Source organism: Sciurus carolinensis, chromosome 9 (genome assembly GCF_902686445.1).
Source record: "Sciurus carolinensis chromosome 9, mSciCar1.2, whole genome shotgun sequence".
Classification (NCBI taxonomy): domain Eukaryota; kingdom Metazoa; phylum Chordata; class Mammalia; order Rodentia; family Sciuridae; genus Sciurus; species Sciurus carolinensis.
The window spans coordinates 133119121-133138794 of record NC_062221.1 but is presented as its reverse complement, the minus strand read 5'-3'; the positions used below and the strand labels follow the sequence as shown (position 1 = coordinate 133138794).

The 19674-nt window shown below is 45.8% G+C and overlaps 1 protein-coding gene across 5 annotated transcripts in view; it reads left to right on the top strand.

The window, feature by feature from the left end:
* Setd4 (SET domain containing 4) overlaps positions 1-13275 on the top strand; it is a 35907-nt gene extending 22632 nt beyond the window's left edge. For 4 of the 5 annotated variants that reach the window (XM_047564794.1, XM_047564793.1, XM_047564791.1 and 1 more), the window contains exons 5-11: positions 1588-1676; positions 3157-3586; positions 4857-5031; positions 6338-6419; positions 7551-7631; positions 10924-11047; positions 13055-13275. In XM_047564794.1, coding sequence (XP_047420750.1) covers positions 1588-1676; positions 3157-3586; positions 4857-5031; positions 6338-6419; positions 7551-7631; positions 10924-11047; positions 13055-13234 — 1161 coding nt within the window. In that variant the 3' untranslated portion in view covers positions 13235-13275. Of the gene's footprint in view, positions 1-1587; positions 1677-2832; positions 2895-3156; positions 3587-4856; positions 5032-6337; positions 6420-7550; positions 7632-10923; positions 11048-13054 lie in introns of all 5 variants that reach the window. The other variant, XM_047564795.1, reaches the window with a different exon arrangement.
* The last annotated feature ends 6399 nt before the right edge of the window (positions 13276-19674 follow it).

Below are 19674 nucleotides of genomic sequence, written 5' to 3'. Positions count from 1 at the left end.
TCCAGGCGCTAAATTTATTTTTAATTACTTTATTTAATTAGGGTTAAACTTAGGTAAGAAAATGGTATCTTTCAATTTGTAATTCTATTGTGCTGTTTTTATATTTTTATTAGTTTTCAATTTTTAATGGTAAGATATATATACCTTAGAGTTTGCCATCTTGACCATTTTTTTAAGTGCTCTTTTTAAAAAAAATATTTTTAGTTATAGGTGGACACAATACCTTATATTTTATTTTTTTGTGGTGCTGAGGATTGAACCTAGTGCCCCATGTGTGCCAGGTGAGCGCTCCACCACTGAGCCTCAACCCCAGCCCATTTTGACCATTTTTATGTATATATAGTCAACAGTGTGTTAAGTACATTGACATTGTTGTGCAATATTTTTATGTTTTTTCAGGAAGGCATAATATGTCAATTATGCCTTGACTTATTTGAAACAGAATTTGGGCAGAAGAAATAGACCTCTTATGTACACAGCAGTATCTGTAGGTAGTTTTTGTTGAGATTGAAAAATAATTAGTAGTTGTTTCACTTGAACTTTCAACTGTGACTTTTTAAATTTTTTGAAAGTAGAGACATTTTACGTGCAGTGAAATGCACAGATCTAAACTGTATAGTTTGGAGGATTTATTTATTACAGAGATATATACCAATCAAGATAGAAGATTTTTTTTTTTTTTTAAGTAGAAAGTCATGGGATGTTGGCGCTCAAGGAGTCTACATTGATCATCTGCTTTGTAGATTCAGAAACCAGAAATTGAACCCCAGAGATCTTTGACTGAGATAATTTACTGACTGGTTAAATTACTGATGCTGGTTAAAATGAAAGCAGACTCTTAGATCTGCTTCCTAGTGTTTTATTTGGTGACTGTTACTGGTTCGATACTGTTGTACACTATCAGTGTCCACAGGGTCTAGTACCTGCTACTTTATTTTTTCTCCCTATGCTTGTATTTTAATAAGAGAAATTGGAATATACATTTTTGCAAGTGGTAGAATTAGAACCTTGTGTCCTGCTCGGCCACCCTCTCTGGCACAGGAGATTAGTCCATTGCCTGCTCACTAGGATTTAACTGGATAGATTCTTTTAAGAGGAAGGGTCTCATTATGTTTCCCTGACTGGTGCCAGACTCCTGGGCCCAGGTGATACTCCTGCCTCTGCCTCCTGAGTAGTTGAAACTAAGCAGCATGCTGCTGTGCCAGGCTTCATAGGTTGGAACTTTTTTGAGTCCTTTCTGCCTGTTTCCCCAGGTGTCACTGGTTCCTCACATAAGAAATTGGAAGAACTATATGGTTTGAGGTGTTCAAGTGTTTCCACGTTTCCTTCCTGTGTAGGGTTGACAGGTGGGAGTCATTCCCATTCTGAACCTTTAATTCTGTGGGGTTGTCGAACCTAGTGCTGGAGCGATCTCACCTGCATCTGCTGACTCAGAATTGGGAGTGTGCCCGCTGGTGGGCTCATTTGTGGCAAGTAGTTGGGTTATAGGGGCTTTTGGCTAGATGATTGTGGCATCAGTGACTTCACAATATGTACAGGTCCATCCCAAAGTGTAGGTGTCCTAAACTTTACTTTCTTTTTGGCAAGGAGGGACAGATGATTATTTCGTTGCCCGAGAGTTGCCTGCTCACCACGGAAACAGTGATTCGAAGCTACTTAGGGGTGTACATTACTAAGTAAGTGGCCACATCATGTTTATCTAGTGCCAGTGGTTCTCCCTGAATGCCTTGTCATTGGCAGATGTGTTGTCCAAGGCACAATTCAATAGGAGCCAGACCCTCGTCTAGCAAATAAATACCTGAACTCAGTGGAACTCAAATTGAAAGGTATATTCTGTTCTAGAGGTTTATTCTTCATGCATATAAACTGCATTTTGAGGTCATTAATAGACTGTGGGGGACACGGGTGTGAGTCCTGACCCATCACCTAACTAGAAAGTGGAGGTTAAGTGGGGACTGTATATGTTAATCACAGCCGAGTGCTTTGGTGGGTAGCAGTTGCTCCCCTTCGCCTTAGTAGGTATCCACAGGGATTATTGAAACCTTTCTTTTAGTTTAACCCTTATTTTACATGCTTCAGTTCTTCCCCAACTATGAAGAGCTTTAACATTATGAAAGAATTTATTCTCTTTAGGTGCAGAGAGGAGGTGATGTGGGAGTTAAGAAAGTTGGGACTATTTTCTCACTCATTTCTGGTGGACGGTTTGGGGGCACCTCTGAAGGCCTTGTGTGAGCCCTCAGCAGGAGTTTCTGCATTATGGGGACTGAAATGTTGTACTTTTTCTTAACCCCAAGGACAGCTCTGGGCACCCCTCTTGCATCTTTATATGCCTGAGTCGGGGCATACTTAGGGTTATCTTTTTCTCAATCAGTCTTTAGTTTTGGGTGGAATGCATCTCAGTATATGGATCTGGATATTAAAAGATTAATGATAACTTTTGTAAACACAATCATGCCACATGAGATATTTTATCAGTAATTATGTAAACCAAAATTGTGTAATTTCTAACAAAGCATATAAGTTTAGGAGCAAAAGTCTTGGCACTAAGTGTATTATGATTTCACTCAGTTTCCTGTCCAGGTTAGCGCTGTCTGTAGAACTTTGGGGAGTGACAGGTGTTTTATTTTGCACTGTCTAAAATGGTACCCTTCCGTCAGAAATGGCTTTCGAGTACTTGAAATGTGACTTGCCGTACTAAGGAACTGAATTTTAAACATCAGTTTAATTCTATATAACTTAAATAGCTATATAGCATCCCTGTATTAGATGGTGTAAGTCTAGGTTTTTTCCCACTAATTTTTTTTCCCCACTGTATTTTATACCCTTATCCAGGTGAAACCAATGGGCTTATGGCAAAAGCTTTCAAACAGGAGACCCAAGTTGGAAGTAAAGAGGTGTTTTATTTATTTTTGTTTTCAAAAAGGTGTCTCTTGTAAACAGTCCTGGAATTTTGTTAGAGTCAGCTTTTCTGACATGTAAATGTGGCTGGTGGGATGTACCTGGTTGGGGTGTGCTCTGGAGAAGAGGAGCCTAAGGAGGAGACAGCTGTCTTGTTGGCAGTTTGAGCACAATCCCTCCTTCAGCACACCAAAGTACTTAGCTTATTCCATGTTTCAAATAAGAGTAACTCCTTCAGTCTCTCTTTAATTTTTCAAGGTGGAAGCCTCGTCCATCTCCTCTGCTGGCTTTGTGCACCTTTTTAGTGTCAGAAAGGCATGCTGGGGACCATTCTCTCTGGAAGCCTTACCTGCAGATTTTACCCAAGACCTACACCTGCCCTGTTTGTTTGGAACCAGAAGTGGTGAATCTTTTACCCAAACCGTTAAAAGCAAAGGGTGAGGAGCAGAGAGCCCATGTGCAGAAGTTGTTCACTTCTTCCAGAGACTTTTTCTCTTCTCTGCAGCCTCTGTTTGCAGAGTCCATTGACAACATCTTCAGCTACAGTGCCTTCCTGTGGGCCTGGTGCACTGTCAACACCAGAGCGGTGTATCTGAGGCCTAGGAAGCAGGAATGCCTTTCTGCAGAGCCAGACACCTGTGCGCTTGCTCCTTACCTGGATCTGTTGAATCATAGCCCGCACGTCCAGGTGAGAAGTGGACATGGTGACGTGTTCTGTTTTGATAGGAAGATTTCAGTGTGTAGAACCTGGGACTTTGAATAGTGAGCGCAACCACTGGGGAGGTGTAGCTGACTTCAGGTGAACCCATAGGACCCACCTACCTTTCCTGCATTCTGGGTTTTTCTTTCTGACCCCGTTGTCCTTCAACATGCTTTTTCTTTGCCCGATTTCTCCACTTTGCTGTCCAGGACTGAGGCGCCCTGGCTTTATACTCTGGTCCTACCTTTAGCAGCAGCTCGTGTGGCAGAGTCCTCTTTCCTTCCTGCTCCTTCCAGACTGGGGCGAAGTCTAGCTTGCTTTCCTGTCCTGTCCCTTTTGCAGTTGGTGGCATGGCTGTCAGCCTTTACCTTTGCTCTGATCGTGATGGACTTGCTCCTTCCCCAACTAAGCACCAAAATCTTGGTTGATGGGGACTTTGTCTTGTTTCTCTTTGGAACCCCAGGGCTCGGGGCATAGGTTGGCCTATAATGGATGTTTGGTAGATGTTTGGTAAATGTTTACTAAATGGATGAATCTTTGTGGGGAGAGGAGTCAGGAATTCATGAAAGAATCCTTTGGGAGATAGTCACAGAGTCACAGGTACACTTTTTCCCTGCCCTGTCCTTGTGTGGCAGGTATGGGAATATATCCGCAGGGTTAATGAGTATCCCGAGGTAAGGGACTGGCCTGCAGGGCAGAGAGGAGTCCATCAGTGGGCTCGCCTGCAGGTGAGGGGTGCCTGAGGGGTGCACCATGGAGGTGCACGGCTGGGCTCTGCTCTTCCCTTTATGTGACATCCTCCCATGAGGACATTAAAGAGTCCAGTGAGTGGAGAATGGGAGGGCCTGCTGTGCTTGCTTAGGCCCAGGACAGTCCCCTGGCCTGTCTGATTATTACTGTTACAGAAAGAAGCCTTTTCCACAGTTTGACACACGAGTCTGAGGTCAGATGGGTGTTTCTGTTGATGTTGATGAATTGTATCAGGATGTGCAGTGCTGTCGGATGCAGGACTCAGGGACTCAGTCAGTCCCCATTGGCATGACTTTATTTTGATGGGTCTTTTGGTGCATTTGTGCTACAAAGCAGTGATATTATAGACAACTGTAGGAAAACCATGGAATGCCATCTATGGGTGTGTGTCCTGGAGGCCCTGAGCAAAAAATGGTTAGTACAGTTTTAAAGGATTGTCCAAAAATAGCTTATGACAGAGACCACACACTCAACTTTTAAAATAATCTGTAACAAATTTCCATTCTAGGTAGAAGCAGCTTTTAACGAGAAGACTCGTTGTTACGAAATTAGAACGGCTTCAGGCTGTAGAAAGCATGAGGAGGTGTTCATCTGCTACGGCCCACATGATAACCAGCGGCTGCTGCTGGAGTATGGCTTTGTTTCCCTCTGCAATCCTCACACTTGTGTTTACGTCTCAAGAGGTTGGAATCTGTTTTGCTCTTCTTATTAAGACAATTTTTTTCCCACTTGGATATGTGGTTATTTTGAATTTTATAAAAATAGCAAAATCTTGAGACATACTTACAAATCATTTATTTTATCCTGGGTAGAGCTTGCTGTACTCCTAATTGTTCAGTTCAGTATTGAAGTAAAAACAACAAAGTTTTGATTGACAGTGTGGATAGGAAGAACTGAGCAGAGTTTTATTGTGCTAAGTCAGAGGCCTTGACTGGAAGAAACCTAGACCTACACCATCCAATACAGTGACCACTGGGTGCACATAGCTGTTTCACTTTAAATTACCTAAAATTAAATGAATATTTAAATTCATTCTTTAGTATGGCAAGTCACATCTCAAGTGCTTAAAAGCCATTTCTGACCCACTGGCCACCATATTGGGCAATGCAAAAGAAAAGGAAAACAGCTAAGGAGATAAACATAGTATTAGTAGATGGAAGGAAATGGAAATGTTTGTACTGGAGTGTTGTTGTCACTGACGACAGGATTAGAAAGCAGGGAATGAAAATATTAGACATCTGTAAGAAACTGCTAATCAAAGAGGTAAATGTGATATGCAATCCTTATGTTTGGTGATTAATGCTATGGTGAAATGTTGATTTCACTTGTGTTCTTTTGTGGTCTGCTAATAGCCATTGTCATTGATATTACTATTTTAAAATATTAGTTTAGTCATTAAATTTATGATGTGAAAATTCCAAATTTAGTATTAAAAATGGTACACAGAGTGGGCTGGGGATATAGCTCAGTTGGTAGAGTGCTTGCCTTGTGAGCACAAGGCCCTGGGTTCAATCCCCAGCACTGCAAAAAAAAAAAAAATAATAAAAAAAAAATTGTACACAGAAAACTGATTTCCCCCCCTCTTCTGAAGCAGCAGAAAAGCAGTTTGTAGGCCTTGAAGAACGTTCAGAGATTTCCCCAGTATATCATTTGAGGTAGTCTTGTATAAGTTGAAAGGGACATAGAAATGGTCAAGGTCATACTATCCATTCTGTGTACAGACCAATAAAACTTCTTGAAGTATAAATAAAACAACAAAAACTGGGCCTTATGGGTGTTCTGTCCTGAGGCCTTGGAATTCTTACAGTTTTTCAGGGAATAAATAATGCTCTCAGTGAATTGGACTTGAAGAGTAGATTTCCTTTGTGTGAATTAGGAAATTATACTCGATTCCTAATGGGAAGGAAGGTGAGTTCAGATGGAGAGGAAAGATACACTTTTGTGTGAATTATACCCTAAATCTCTGAATGAATTTTTTTTTTAATGTAGATGTGCTTGTTAAATATCTTCCGTCAGCTGATAAACAGATGAAAAAAAAGATTTCCATTCTAAAGGATCATGGCTTTATAGAGTAAGTGTTTCCCTTTCCCTCTTGAAATTACTCTTTTAGGAAGAATTCATGACAAAATTGTGGGTTTTCCATGAGATACCTCCTATCAGCTCACTAGTAGGTGTTTGTTGACCACTTACTGTTTGCAGCCAAGTGGTGCTTTGGGTTGTGGAGAGAGGACCCAGGACTGAGACACTTTAAAGAAACTTACTTGAGGACATACCCTACAAACTTGAACTATTAAATTACTATGCCAAAAGAGAGTCCCTGCCTCTGCCATCTGGCAAGACAGAGTGGCCTTGAGGGTAACCAGTCACCCAGTATCACGTACAAATTCTGGGGGAAGCGGGTGGTTGGGTGGTTCCACACCACATGGGTAGACAGGCCTTTGGGTTCTCCCTTCCAAATTTTCTTTGGGGATAGAATTAAGATTTAAATAATCCAGTAGTTGTGTGAGAGCTGTCTGATTGTGCTGACTGTGGTGGTTACCACTTGTTTGATCCCCAGGACAATTCGAATTTTTCCAGCATTCATCTCACTATGAACTTTGTCCTGTGCCCTTTTTCTGTGTATCTCTTTTTTTTTTTTTTTTTTTTTTTTTTTGCGGTACTGGGGATCGAACTCAGGGCCTTGTGATTTCGAGGCAAGCACTCTACCAGCTGAGCTATCTCCCCAGCCCGCTTCTGTGTATCTCTTAACTAAGTTTAGCTTCTTACTAAAAATGATTGGAAGATAGCTTTTTTTTTTTTTTTTTTTGTACCAGGAATTGGATCCAGAGGTGCGTAACCACTGAGTCACATCACTAGACCTTTTTATTTTTTATTTTGAGACAGAGTCTTACCAAGTTGCTTAGAGCCTGGCTAAATCGCTGAGGCTGGCCTTGAACTTGGGGTCATCCTGCCTCAGTCTCCTGAACTGCTGGGATTAAAGATGTGTGCCACCATACATTCTTTAAAATAATTAAAAAAGAGAATTTTCCATTTCTTAAAACTTTATTCTTAAGTATTTGCAGACTTATTTTTTTCATCTTTTTGACCAAAATCGTAGGTAACAATGTTTTGTGGCCCCTTTTTAAAAAATGTTTGGCTTATCAACCATTTGTCATGGTGTCATGAAATACTGAAATAACAAATCTTTGTTTTTCTACTTTAGGAATTTGACATTTGGATGGGATGGACCATCTTGGAGGTTACTCATAGCTCTTAAGTTGTTATGTCTGGAACCTGAAAAATTGTAAGTTCCACATGTACTGGTCTTAAGTTGTAGCTACAGTCTGGACACAATTTTGGGGTGTTTTGACTTGCATTTAAATACCGAAACAGAGAATAAAGGAAGGCCGTCTGTGTGTAACTTACTGATTGAGGGTGTGTTTTACTCTTTCCACCTTCTCTGGCATTCTGGTTTTAGTCATAATCAGAGTTCATGCCTCTGAGACCTTTCAACCTCAGCTGGTGTGTTTCTCCCCTGGTGACCTGATAGCTGGTGAGCATTGTCACCCTTCAGCATCAAGACTCAGAGTAGGTCTGCTTTTTAGAGCTCCTGACCACAGCCCCACCTATCATGCCCCAGGGCAGATCCAGAAGCTGAGCTGAAGGAGAGCCCTTGTTTTCCACAGGGGAGATGGGCAGAGGAGCCCCCATCATGGACATGCATCTGGCAGGCTCCCTAGTGTCCTGTGAAGCTGTCAGTACCACTCACAGCAACTGCTTGTCAGCACATTGGGGTGTGCTCTGCCTAGCACAGGGCTGCTTCAGCCTGGGGCCTCTTCGGGGTAGCAGCCTCCATCTTGCTGCTGCCCATCGTGGAGGGAGGACTTGAAGATGGTGAGGCCCAAGGATTAAATGCATAATGCTTAGAAATTGTCCTTGACACAGTGCTGGATGTGTTCGTGTTCACTCAGTGTTGCCTGTTGTGCTTGATGCTGTTTTCTTCTTTTCCTGTAGGGACTTGGGAAGCAGAAGATCTCCCAGCACCAGAAATACAGTTGACCCTGGACAATATAATATAGATTTGCACTGTGCAGGTCCACTTAACATGTTTTTTTTTCTTTTTTAATTTGCGATAATTTGAAAAACCTTGCAGATGAACTGCATAGCCTGGACATTTTTTTTTTTTTTTTTTTTTTGGTACCAACGATTGAACTCAGGGGCACTCAACCACTGAGCCACATCCCTAGCCCTTTTCGTATTTTATTTAGAAACAGGGTCTCACTGAGTTCTTAGTGCCTTGCTTTTGTTAAGGCTGCTTTGATCTTGTGATCCTCCTGCCTCAGCCTCCTGAGCTGCTGGGGTTACAGGTGTGTACCACTGTGCTTGGCTAGCCTAGATATATTTTAAAAATTAAGAAAAAGTTAGATATGTCTTGAAAGCATCAAATATGTATAGGTAACAGTCCATTTTATCACTTACCACCATAAAATATACATAAAGTTAAATTTTATAAAAATTTAGCACAAACATAGATCATAAAGATGCAGTTTAAATCATACCTGCATAAAATTTAGCATAGTGCATATTGTGCTACTGTGAAACCTTTGTAGCCCCTCCTGCTGCTATTGTGGTGTTTGGAATATCTGCTTAAAACTCTGCTGATCATCTTTGCCTGAGCATTTTTCTCTACAGTAAATTGTGTATCCCAGTAAAAGTCATTTCTCCCAGGCCATGTGTATTTTTCATCATGTATGATACACATACTTGTGTATTAATCGACTGCATTATTGTTGAGGCTTCCACTTACCAGCAGGCTAGTAGTAGTTGAATATTTTGAATCAGCAGTTATATGTGGCTGGGCAGTGGTACCTATAATCCCAGCAACTTGGGAGGCTGAGTTAGGATCAGAGGTTTGAAGCCAGCCTCAGCAACTTAGTGAGAGTCTAAACAACTTAATAATACCCTGTCTCAAAATTAAAAGGGCTGGGGATGTAGTTCAGTGGCTAAATGTCCCTGATACCAAAAAACAAAACAAAACAAAACAAAAAAACAAAAATAACAACAACAAAAAAAAACAAAAACAAAGAACAAAAGAAAATTACATGTGGATGTTTAACTGTGTGTCAGCACCTCCACGTCCTGAGTTGTTCAAGGTCAACTGTAGGTGTTTTTACTCTCAGATGGTGTGTTCTGTTTCTGATATGTTTTCTTTTTTTTTTAATTGTAAAAGAAATCTCAGGGGAAAATTTGTGGTCCTCCCAAATATGTAGGCATCCATTCATTCCTGGCTGGATTGTATTTTTCCTCTTCATTTTTTCCTTTGACTAGTTCTCCCCATTCATTTGTTTTACATTTTGTTTTGTGTAGACCCATGCAGGTGTTTTTAAATCCTTCTCAGAATAAGGCATAAGCGAGTCCCTTTTAGCACTTCAGCCTAAAAGTAAAGAGAGCCACTGGATGTTTCCCAGAAGTCGTCTTTAGACCTCCTTCCTCCCTCAGAGTCACTTCTGAGTGGGGTGCAGGAAAAGCAAGTGATGGGCTTCTGCCTGAGGGGGGTTTGCGTGCTGGTCACCTCCTGCGAGCTGTCTCAGGCTGAGGTCTGCAGCTTCCGTTCTCTCTTCCCTTGAGTCTGACGTGCACAGTGCTTTGTTGGGTGATTGTGAAGATTCAGTCAGGAGAGGCAGTGCCTGGAACATTGTCCGGGCACAGGGTAGTTTTCTGCTTTCTGTCACGAGCACTCTGTGCCTGAAGTTCAGTGTCCTCTGTGACTCTGCAGGCTTCGCTACTTCCCGGTTGTGTCTCATCAGCTGCTCTTGAGTTTCTGGCTGGCTATGTCTGCGTCCACTTGCACATCGCATCGCTCTTCCCTTCCCTTTTAGGTCGCTTCTCCAGAATCGCTGCTTCCCAGTCTGCCCCTCCATCCTCTCTCCCTGGTGGTGCTCCTTCCTCATGTGTAGACTTGGCCCTGCAGCCTTCTGGCTCGGCATCCTGCCCTAGCTTGCCTGCACTCTGCCTTCAGGAAGTCAGCCCACCTGCCCACTGAGCTTCACTTCCCACAGACCTGCATAGTGTGTAAGCAGAGGGGCCTTCGTGTACAGAAAGGCATGGTTGTGCATGTAGAGCGTTTTCCGCTGTGAAGTGTGTTTCAAGTTGTCACCCTGCAGGAAAGACTGGCTCTTTGAAGAATAGGGCCACTCCAGAGCCTTGACTCCCGAGTCCTCTGGTCTTGCTGCTGTGGACCTGCCTCCCTGTCCTCTCTCTACCTTCCTCTTTTGTCTCCATCTTTTTCCCCTTGGCTGGTGGGCATGGCTCCACTTACTTGTGTACAGACACAGGATTGTGATGTAAAATCTCATCGCAGCCGGCAAGGAGCTCCCAGTTCCCTGCCTTTTATTCTAGGTACTCCTTTCTAGTGCACCGTGTTGCGTCTACTCAGGAACTGCAGATGGTATGGAGGTTTTGGGGAAGCTGCTTATAGAATGAGTTTTATTATGCTTCTGGAAGAATTGGAGGAGAGTTTGTAGTTTGCAGTATGAAAGCTATCTTTATTTCTCAAGAGCCTGTTGAAATTTTCTTATTGAACATTTTGGTTCTAGTACATGCTGGAAAAAAGTACTTCTTGGAGAAGTAATTTCAGATGCAAATGAGAAGACAAGTTTGGACCTAGCCCAGAAAATATGCCATCATCTCCTGGAGGAGAGTTCTGCAGTGCTTCAGAGGGTACGTTTCTAGAATATTACATCCTTTTCTCAAGCATTGTGACTGTGAAGTTATTTGTCTTATATGTTATTAGGGACAGTAGGCCTTTTTTTTGCGGGGGGAGGGTACCAGGAATTGAACTCAGGGGCACCGACCACTGAGCCACATCCCCAGCCTGTTTTGTATTTTATTTAGAGACAGGGTCTCACTGAGTTGCTTAGCACCTCGCCAGCTGAGGCTGGCTTTGAATTCTTCATCCTCCTGTCTCACCTTCTGGAGTCGCTGGGATTACAGGCATGTGCAACTGCACCTGATGACTAGGTTTTTTAAGAGCAGTTTTTTGTCGGGGTTTCCGGGACCCCCAGCCTTGGGCACGGTCAAGATGGCGCCTGGCGCTGAGCCAAAAGCGGCCAGCTATACAGTAAACAACCAGCGAATTCCAATGATTGGCTAGTTAACGATGCGATTAAAGCATGCCCCCCTCGTGTACCTATTCTATGCCTGCAGTTGTCCGCGCGTTTACCTCGTGTGCTCTCCCCTGATTGGTTGAAGTGTATATAAGCTTGATGGGTGGGGTAGTAGAAAAGAAGCTGAGAGTAGGAAGAAGCTGAGAGTAGGAGTAGAAGCGAGGAAGAAGAGTGCGAAGCAGGCGTGAGCTGAGCGGGAGAAGCGGAGCGGCCGAAGCAGGTGTGAGCCGAGCGGGAGAAGTGGAGCGACCGGAGCAGGCGAGAGTTAAGCAGAGGGAAAGAGAGCGAGAGAAAGAAAAGAGAGAAAGGGATAGAAAAGAGGGAAAGAAAGGAAGACTGTGCACAATAAACTTCCAAAGCTTCAGACGTTTGTCGTGTCTCTCTCTGCGGGCAGAGGGAACGCGATAGTTTTTAGTGTCTTAAATGTTGTAAATTCTAGATTTTACTGTTGACTTTATACCTACACCTTTAAAATTTTCCTTTCTTTTTAATTGACAGATTAAAAATTGTACATCCTTACATTGTACTACATGATGTTTTGAGACATATTTATATATATATACACACACCTATGTAGACACACATATTGGAATGCCTTTGTCAAGATATTTAACATATATATCGCCTCATACTTTTTTTTGATGGTGAGAACCTTTAAAATCTAATTTCTTACCAATTTTCAAGGACGCAATATGCATACCGTAATTAACTGCTGTCAGCATGCTGTACAGTAAGTAGATCTCTGCTCGTTGTTAGGTGACTTTGAAGGTCTCTGGAGCCTTCTTTTCCTGTTTAGCTCAGGCATCGTATCCCTTGACCAGTGTCTCCCCTGTCTCTCCACTTCTTGCATCTGCTGACACCATTCTGCTCTTTTTCTGTGTTCAACTTTTTACTGTCCACATACAAACAAGAACCTGTAATTTTTGTCTTTCTATGTCTGGCTTATTTCATTTAACATAATGTCTTTCATTTAGTATAATGTTCATACGTGTTGTCACAAATGACAGGATATCCACCTTTTTTTAAGACAGTAGTATAGTATTCTCTTGTGTATGTCCACCATGTTTTCTTGATCCATTTGTCTGTGATGGGCACTCAGATGGATTCAATGTCTAATACCTATACATTTAAATAGGTAAAAATTTATCTTTTATATTTTAACTTAATATTTTAAGTAAATGAGAAATCAGCTCATTTATATAAAAATGGGACTAGGATTATAAGAAGCAGTTTTAAGGAACCTTGAAGACATTATGCTAAATGAAAAAAGTCACACAAAAGGACATATGTAGATTCCACTTATATAAGGTAAATCTGCAGGCAAAGTCATGGTGACACAGGAGAGTGCAGGTTACCGGGGCTTTGGGGAGAGAGGACTAGGGATGCCAATGTGATCACAGGCTTTGTTTGGGGAGGTAGAGGGTTGGAGGTGAGCAGTGGTATTGGTTATACCACACTGGGAATTATGCAGTGCCCTGAACTGTACACCTGAAAATGGTTAAAATGGCAAATGTTATGTTACATTGTACTACAATAAAAAAATTTTAAAAATAACTTCCAGGTTTCCCACATGAAGGATGAAAAGGTGTCTTTGATAAGCCAGCTGTCTTTGGTGGAAACACTGTGGCGGGAAGAGCTGAAGGTCCTCCAGGCCTCTGCCGAGATCCTGGCCAGCGTGCACACCACTTATCTGGCCTCCACCGAGTGCCTTGGGTCACCTCCTATGGTGGGTGTGACTTAAGCTTTTTTAAACTAAGTTGGATTAAATGAATTTTATCTCGACTGTTGCAGGCTCTGAGCTGTTTGTATTCTACCTGTGCACCTAGTCCTTTTCCTGCAAATACTCAGCTTTTAAGATTGTGTCAGGTGGCTGCTCCTCGGATGTGGACGCATATCTGCAGGGGGCAGAGGAGTTCTGGGAATTGGGGAGCATCTGAGTGGCACCTCACACTCAAAGAATGAACAGCAGTGCGCGGGAAGGGGGCGTGCTGCGAGGAGGGGGGTCCTGCGGGGCCTGGAGCCATCCTGGAGCCACCGCACTCCGGCTCTGTGTGTGGTCTGTCACTGTGTGTCCTGCTTTTTATCTGACTCAGCAGAGGGAAGAGGCCAAGAAGTTGTGCTTTTAAGATGCTCTGATACCGTCTGGTTAAAGGGCAAGTTGGCGGCGGGTGTGGGGAGTGCGATGCAGCCTTGGGTCCCAGCCAGGGTTCCTCAGGCCTCCTGTGTGTGGGTGCTCCAGGTGGGCATTGAGAAGGCTTCCTGGGGCATGGGGTCTCCAGGAGGACAGACTCCCCCAGACCTGCTCCTGGCCTCTGGTGGCTGGGCAGGGCTCCCTTGTGATTATTTGGGAACATGCCTGGCGAGCCTGCGGCTCTCAGTGCTCCTCCACCACCTCCCCTGGGCAGGCCTTTACCTGGGGAGCAGGCCCTTCCTGTGTCGCTGGGCCTCAGTGGGCTGTCTGCTTGGTTTAGGGCTCAGTGGAGGACAGGTGGCCTCAAGCCACAATGATATTTTGGCCTCTGTCTTTACTCTTGGTTTTATTTTTCAATATCTTTTATACCCAGGGTGGCGAGAAGGGAGTATGCCTCCAGAACTCCTTTGTCTTTGGCCTTAGGGACCCTCCAGTGTCAGTGGAGCCAGGACTCACAGAGCTGTGGCGTGGCCCGTGCAGGGATCACCCCAGCGGGCACTGCCACCCGAGTCCTGCTTTCCCTCCAGTGTTCCTCCCCAGAGCACCAGTTACTTGTGCGAAACCACGGGCATGGCTTCCGCCTCGGAAGGCAGGCAGAGGTGAACGTTTTCAGTATTCTCTTCTGAACTTCTTTCCCTGTTTGTGTATACGGTTTGGGTTGATTTGTTTTTTGATAGCTGTAGTATATTTCATGTACTGGAGGTCATGTGTTTTTTTTTTTTTTTTTCCTAAGATGTTGATGGATCTTTATTTTATTCACTTATTTATATGCGGTGCCTCACACCTGCTAGGCAAGTGTGCTACCACTGAGCCACAGCCCCAACCAGCAGACTCCTTCTTTAGAGGGCCAAATAGCAAATCTTTTAAGCTTTCCAGATCATACAGTCTCAGTCTGAACTCTACTACAAAGCAGGTTTAAGGCAGCGTATAAGCAAATTGCATGGCTGTGTTCCTGCAAAACTTCATGTGGAAAGACAGACAATGGGCTGTAGCTTGCTGACTCCTCTGTTACTCCAGAATTTCTCCTGTTGCTACTAGGGAACCTTTCAGACCTAAATATATCGTTTCCTTTATACCTTTCAAAGTGAAAGCCCCCTTGAACCTTAAAAACTTTGCAAACAATGCTTGGTAATTAGTTCAGTTTTCCATTGATTAGAAAAAAATGCATACAACGACGAAAAGCAACTTCTCAGATACACTTATAATTGAATAATACTCCATCAGCTACGACTCATCTTCATTTATTTGAAGAATGTGGCGCAAGACTTTAGCTGGAAGGCAGTGCTTGGCACACGTGGGAAATGCAGACTCCTGTGGGTGGTCTGGTCCACCGGGTAAAGCCACAGTGCGCAGGCCGCCCGCTGCCTGCTGGCCTTGTTCTCATGGAACCAGGATCAGGGCCGCAGACCTCTCCCCCAGGGCGGGAGGCCGGGCCCCTCCACCCCTCCACCCCTCCACCCCTCCACCCCTCCACCCCTCCACCAGCCTCCCTGTAATCTGTCTCGCTTTCGGTTTTCTCTTTTGTGCGCCTGCGCAGGCCGGAGGTTCCCGAGCACTCCTCCCGCTGGCGTTGGGTCACTGAGCTTGTGGGTGGTGGAACTCCACTGCTGACCTGGCCGCGCACAGACCCCGCGGTTCAGGACGATTCCAGGCATTCCTCTAAGGGCCCTCCAAGCTGAGTTAGCCGTGGCCCCCCAGACTGGGGACTTGAGGGGCCCGCGTGTATAGGTGGGCACTGGCCCTCTCAGGAAGTCGGAGGCACGGCTCTGAAGCCCCTGGACGCTGCCCTGAGAGGGCTGCGGGGACAGAAGAAGGAAACTTCTCTGAGATCCCCCGCTGGTGAACAGCAGCTGCGCCCTGAGTGACAGGATGAAGCTGAGCAGTAGGTTTTGCCCACGGGGAAAAGTCGAGCGGGACCCATACTGGTCGGCTGGTTGACAGCTGAACCCAGGGGCTTTGTCAGGAGCGCCACATGTTGGAACTTCCCTTTAAGATCCGGAGAGTCACCGTGAGCTAAAGGGAGCAAGAGCAGTGTGGGGAGGGGGAGACCTGATGCTCTGTTTTTTTCTTTTTAAGATATTTATTTATTTATTTTAATTGGTTATACGAGTCAGCAGAATGCAGTGGACACCTTGGAGCCTGACTTCTCACTCCTCTGGCTATACAGGTGCTGAGTCACACCAGTGGTGTGATCAGACACATATGTAGACAGGTAATGTCTGTCTCATTCTACTGTCCTTCCCACCCCCACCACCCGACCCCTCCCCTCCCTTCCCTCTGCATAATCCAAAGTTCCTTCATTCTTCCCTACCACCCCTCACTGTGGATCAGCATCCACTTATCAGAGAAAACATGTGGCCTTTGTTTCCTGGGATTGGCTTATTTCACTTAGCATGATTTTCCCTAGTTCCATCCATTTATTGGCAATGCCACAATTTCATTTCTTCTTTAAGGCTGAGTAATATTCCATTGTGCATATGTACCACATTTTTTAAATCTATTCCCTGATGCCCTTTTCTACAGCCTGGCCAGTAGCCCCCACACAAAGCACCAGTGCCTTGCACATAGCAAAGCCAGCGTCCCCCAAGCAGCAGCCATCGGCTCCCTAATGTGGGTCACCCTCCACCTTCCAGAGGGCATCTCTGTCTTTATCATTTTTATAACTTTAATTTCCTTCTTTCTGTATTGTTTTAATATTAGACTGTAAGTAAATTTTAAAAAGTAGAATTTATTTAATGAACATGTAAAGTTACCACTTTGTTCCCGGCCATAATCAAAACGATTGCTCGTAACACATGTTGTCCAGGGGTGGGCAGTTGGAGCCTCCTGAGCTGTGGGGATGTAGAATGGTGCAGCCACTTCGCAGAGGGTCTGGTGGCTCCTCCGAGGACATGCAGTCGCCTCGTGACCCAGCGGCACCACTGGTTGCGTATATCTTGGGATATGTATGCCCAAGAGAGTTGAAACATGTCTCGAAAAACTGAATAGCAGCCTCATTCCCCAAAGCCAGGAGCCCCGGTGTCCCTGTGGATGACCGGATGCGCAAAACGAGGCAGTCGCATCAGATGGGCCGCCACGGAGAGGAGGAAGTGCCCAACACAGACACGGCCACAGGGAGGGCAGCCTGGAAGACGCGGAGGTGGGGGTGCGGGAGACAGCGGGTAAACGTCCAGAAGAGACGCGCCCCCAGGGAGCAGGGGCTATGGCAAGGGGAGCTGCGGATGGCTCACAGGTGAGTGGCGACTGATGCCACCTCTGGGAGACAAGCCCGTTGTTGGCTTGTGCTCTCTAAATGGGTGGATTTTGTGCTGTGTGCATTCTATTTCAATAAAACCGTTTTTAGAAAAGTTAAGTGAGTTCCTGAGAGTTAAATCCCTTTTCTCACTTTCAGGCAGGAAGCCATGGCAGTGTTAGGACCAAACCCCCACATTCTGCTAGTCACCTTGTTCAACGTCACAGTGGTTCTTGGAGGTGACAGTCTCCTGGTTTTGTTAAGTTTGGAACAGGAATTCAGAGGTGAAGTTACTGTAGGTGGCACGGAGCTGAGTGGCAGGGCCAGGATGTGCCTGGTGTGGCCTTGGTGAGGGGCACCTGGGAGCTGTACGACACCAAGGTGTAGAAGACAGGCCGGCTCAGGGGTGTGTCGGGAGGGCCAGGGGTGCAGTCCTGCTTGCTAACGACCTCTCCCTGCACAGTCATGGCCTGCGTTTGCTAAATACTTAGTAACTTATAGGATCCTGTCTGAAGAAATGACAGCCCAAGCCAGGCGTGGTGGTGCTTGCTTGTAATCCCAGTGACTGGGGGGGGTGGGGGGCTGAGGCAGGAGGATCGCAAGCTCAAAGCCCGCCTAGGCAACTTGGTGAGTCCCCAAACCACTAAGCAAGATCCTGTCTCAAAAAAAAAAAAAAAACAAGGGCAGAGGTTGTGGCTGTGCGGGTTTAGTGCCTCCAGGCTCAATCCCTGGTACAGCCCATTTTTTGAGAGAATTATTAGCCACACTGTGTAGAAGACTCAGTGGGAAGTGGTGCCCAGGGGTGGGCAGGTAGGTGCAGAGCCCGTGGGGTGAGGCGGAGGCCGCCCCACCAGGCAGGTGCAGCCTCTGCTCTTACCGTGCTCTTCCGTGCTAATTTACAAACCGAGGAGTGATGGCAGAGGAAGGCCCCAGGATTTTAGTTGGTGCCTTTGTGGCCTCTTGATATGTAGCATTAGGCACACTTGGCCTGAGACCTGTGAATCAAGGCCAGATCTCTCAATACCCTTAGCCTCAGAGGATAAGGACTGAGGGTCCGTGAGATCTTCCACTCTGACCCCCTCACTTCATGGTGGAAGCCCCAACATGTTGAGAAACATGCCCAGGGCCATAGATTTATCCAAACCTACGTTTTCACCAGTTCCCATGGACTTCGCCTCTGTATCCTCTCCAGAGAGATCCGGGCGCCTCAGAGCTCCCCAGATGATAACCCCCAGATGAAGAACCAGAACGCTGAGCCAGGCCATGGGAGGAGGAAGGGGTGGTAGGCCACACCCAGGAAGAGCAGCCCTCCTCCCTGGCCTTCCTGTGTGTGTGTCCACCCTCATTTAGTGTTTTTTTTTTTTTTTTTTTTTTTTGTGGGGGAGGGGTACTAGTTTGAAAGCCAAGTAACTTCACCACTGAGCCTCACCCCCAGCCCTTTTAAATACTTTGTTTAGAGACAGGGTCTTGCTGAGTTGCTTAGGGTCTCGCTAAGTTGTTGAGGCTGGTTTTGAACTCAGGATCCTCCTGCCTCAGCCTCCCAAGCTGCTGGGATTTCAGGTGTGTGCCACCGCGCCTGGCTCCTCATTTAGTTGTCACGGCAGCTCTATGGGGTATTACATCTTTCATTAGACGTGAAGACCCCGAGGCATCTAGGGGTCAAGTGATTTGCCCCACATCACTGACGGGTAAGAACGTAGGAGTGGTGTGGGTTCAGGTGTGGAGTGTCCGTGGTACCTGCTGCTGCCTTCAGAGACAGGCAGTGGAGGGTACAGGATGAAGCAGCTCGCTCCTGTCCTTGCAGTGTAACGAGCAGCTTTACTGACCTCGGGCTGGCTGGTGTGAGGGCATCCACTCAGGTGGAGCTCCTGCAGGCTGGAGGACCTGCCGGGGTCGTGCCCTCTCCCGGGAGCCCCACCTTGGAGCCCCTCTCAGTTTTACAGCTCCCTCCTGGTCACAGCAATGCACACCTTGCCAAGGGCAGTGGCTTTACTGGAGGGCTGAGGCAGGTGAGGGATGGGCCTTTTCCATTTCTGAGGAATCCGTCCTGGGGGAGGGGCTGTCCTGCTGACCTGTGAGTCCCTGTCTGTCTGTGCAGCTCTGGCACTGAGAACTTGAGCGCTCTCTCCAGGTGCCAGGGAAGCTGCTCAGAACCTGAACACGCTGCTCGACGCACTCTGAAGGAATCCAAAGACCAGGCTGCAGAGCCTGCGGAGCAGTTATCGGGATGGTAAATAACTCCAGTTCTAACTTTGCCCTTATCTCAAAGGAAGACTAAATTGTTTCAAGGTAAAAGGGAGTTCTCAATGTCACTGAAGAAGCAGGCCAAGCCTAAGGCATGGGGAGTGGGGGACGTGAACTGGGCGGCGTAGCCCTTTGCTTCTCAAATCAGTCCCCCAGACCCATCTCATTATCTCTGCCTCCCAGGCTCCGATGGTGGTTCACACCTCAGCTGTGCGTTGGAAGCACAGTGGAACTTTGAAAAATCCTGAGGTGGGGTCCTCCCCTAGGAGAGCCTGACTTAGCATTGGTCTGGAGTGTGCCAGGGCATTGGGGGCTGTCAGAGCTCCCAAGTAGTGACTGTTCCCCAAAGTTGCCTTTCTGAGCCTCTGGGATGCAGGAGCAAGCTGCTCTAATTATTCCCAGTGGGAACGTTCTGGTTTCAAAGGTTTTCAGGTACCATAGTTTTGGGAGGCAGGATAGAGTGTCCGTTCCTGAATTATGCAATATGATGCTGCATCGATGTGTACAGATAAAT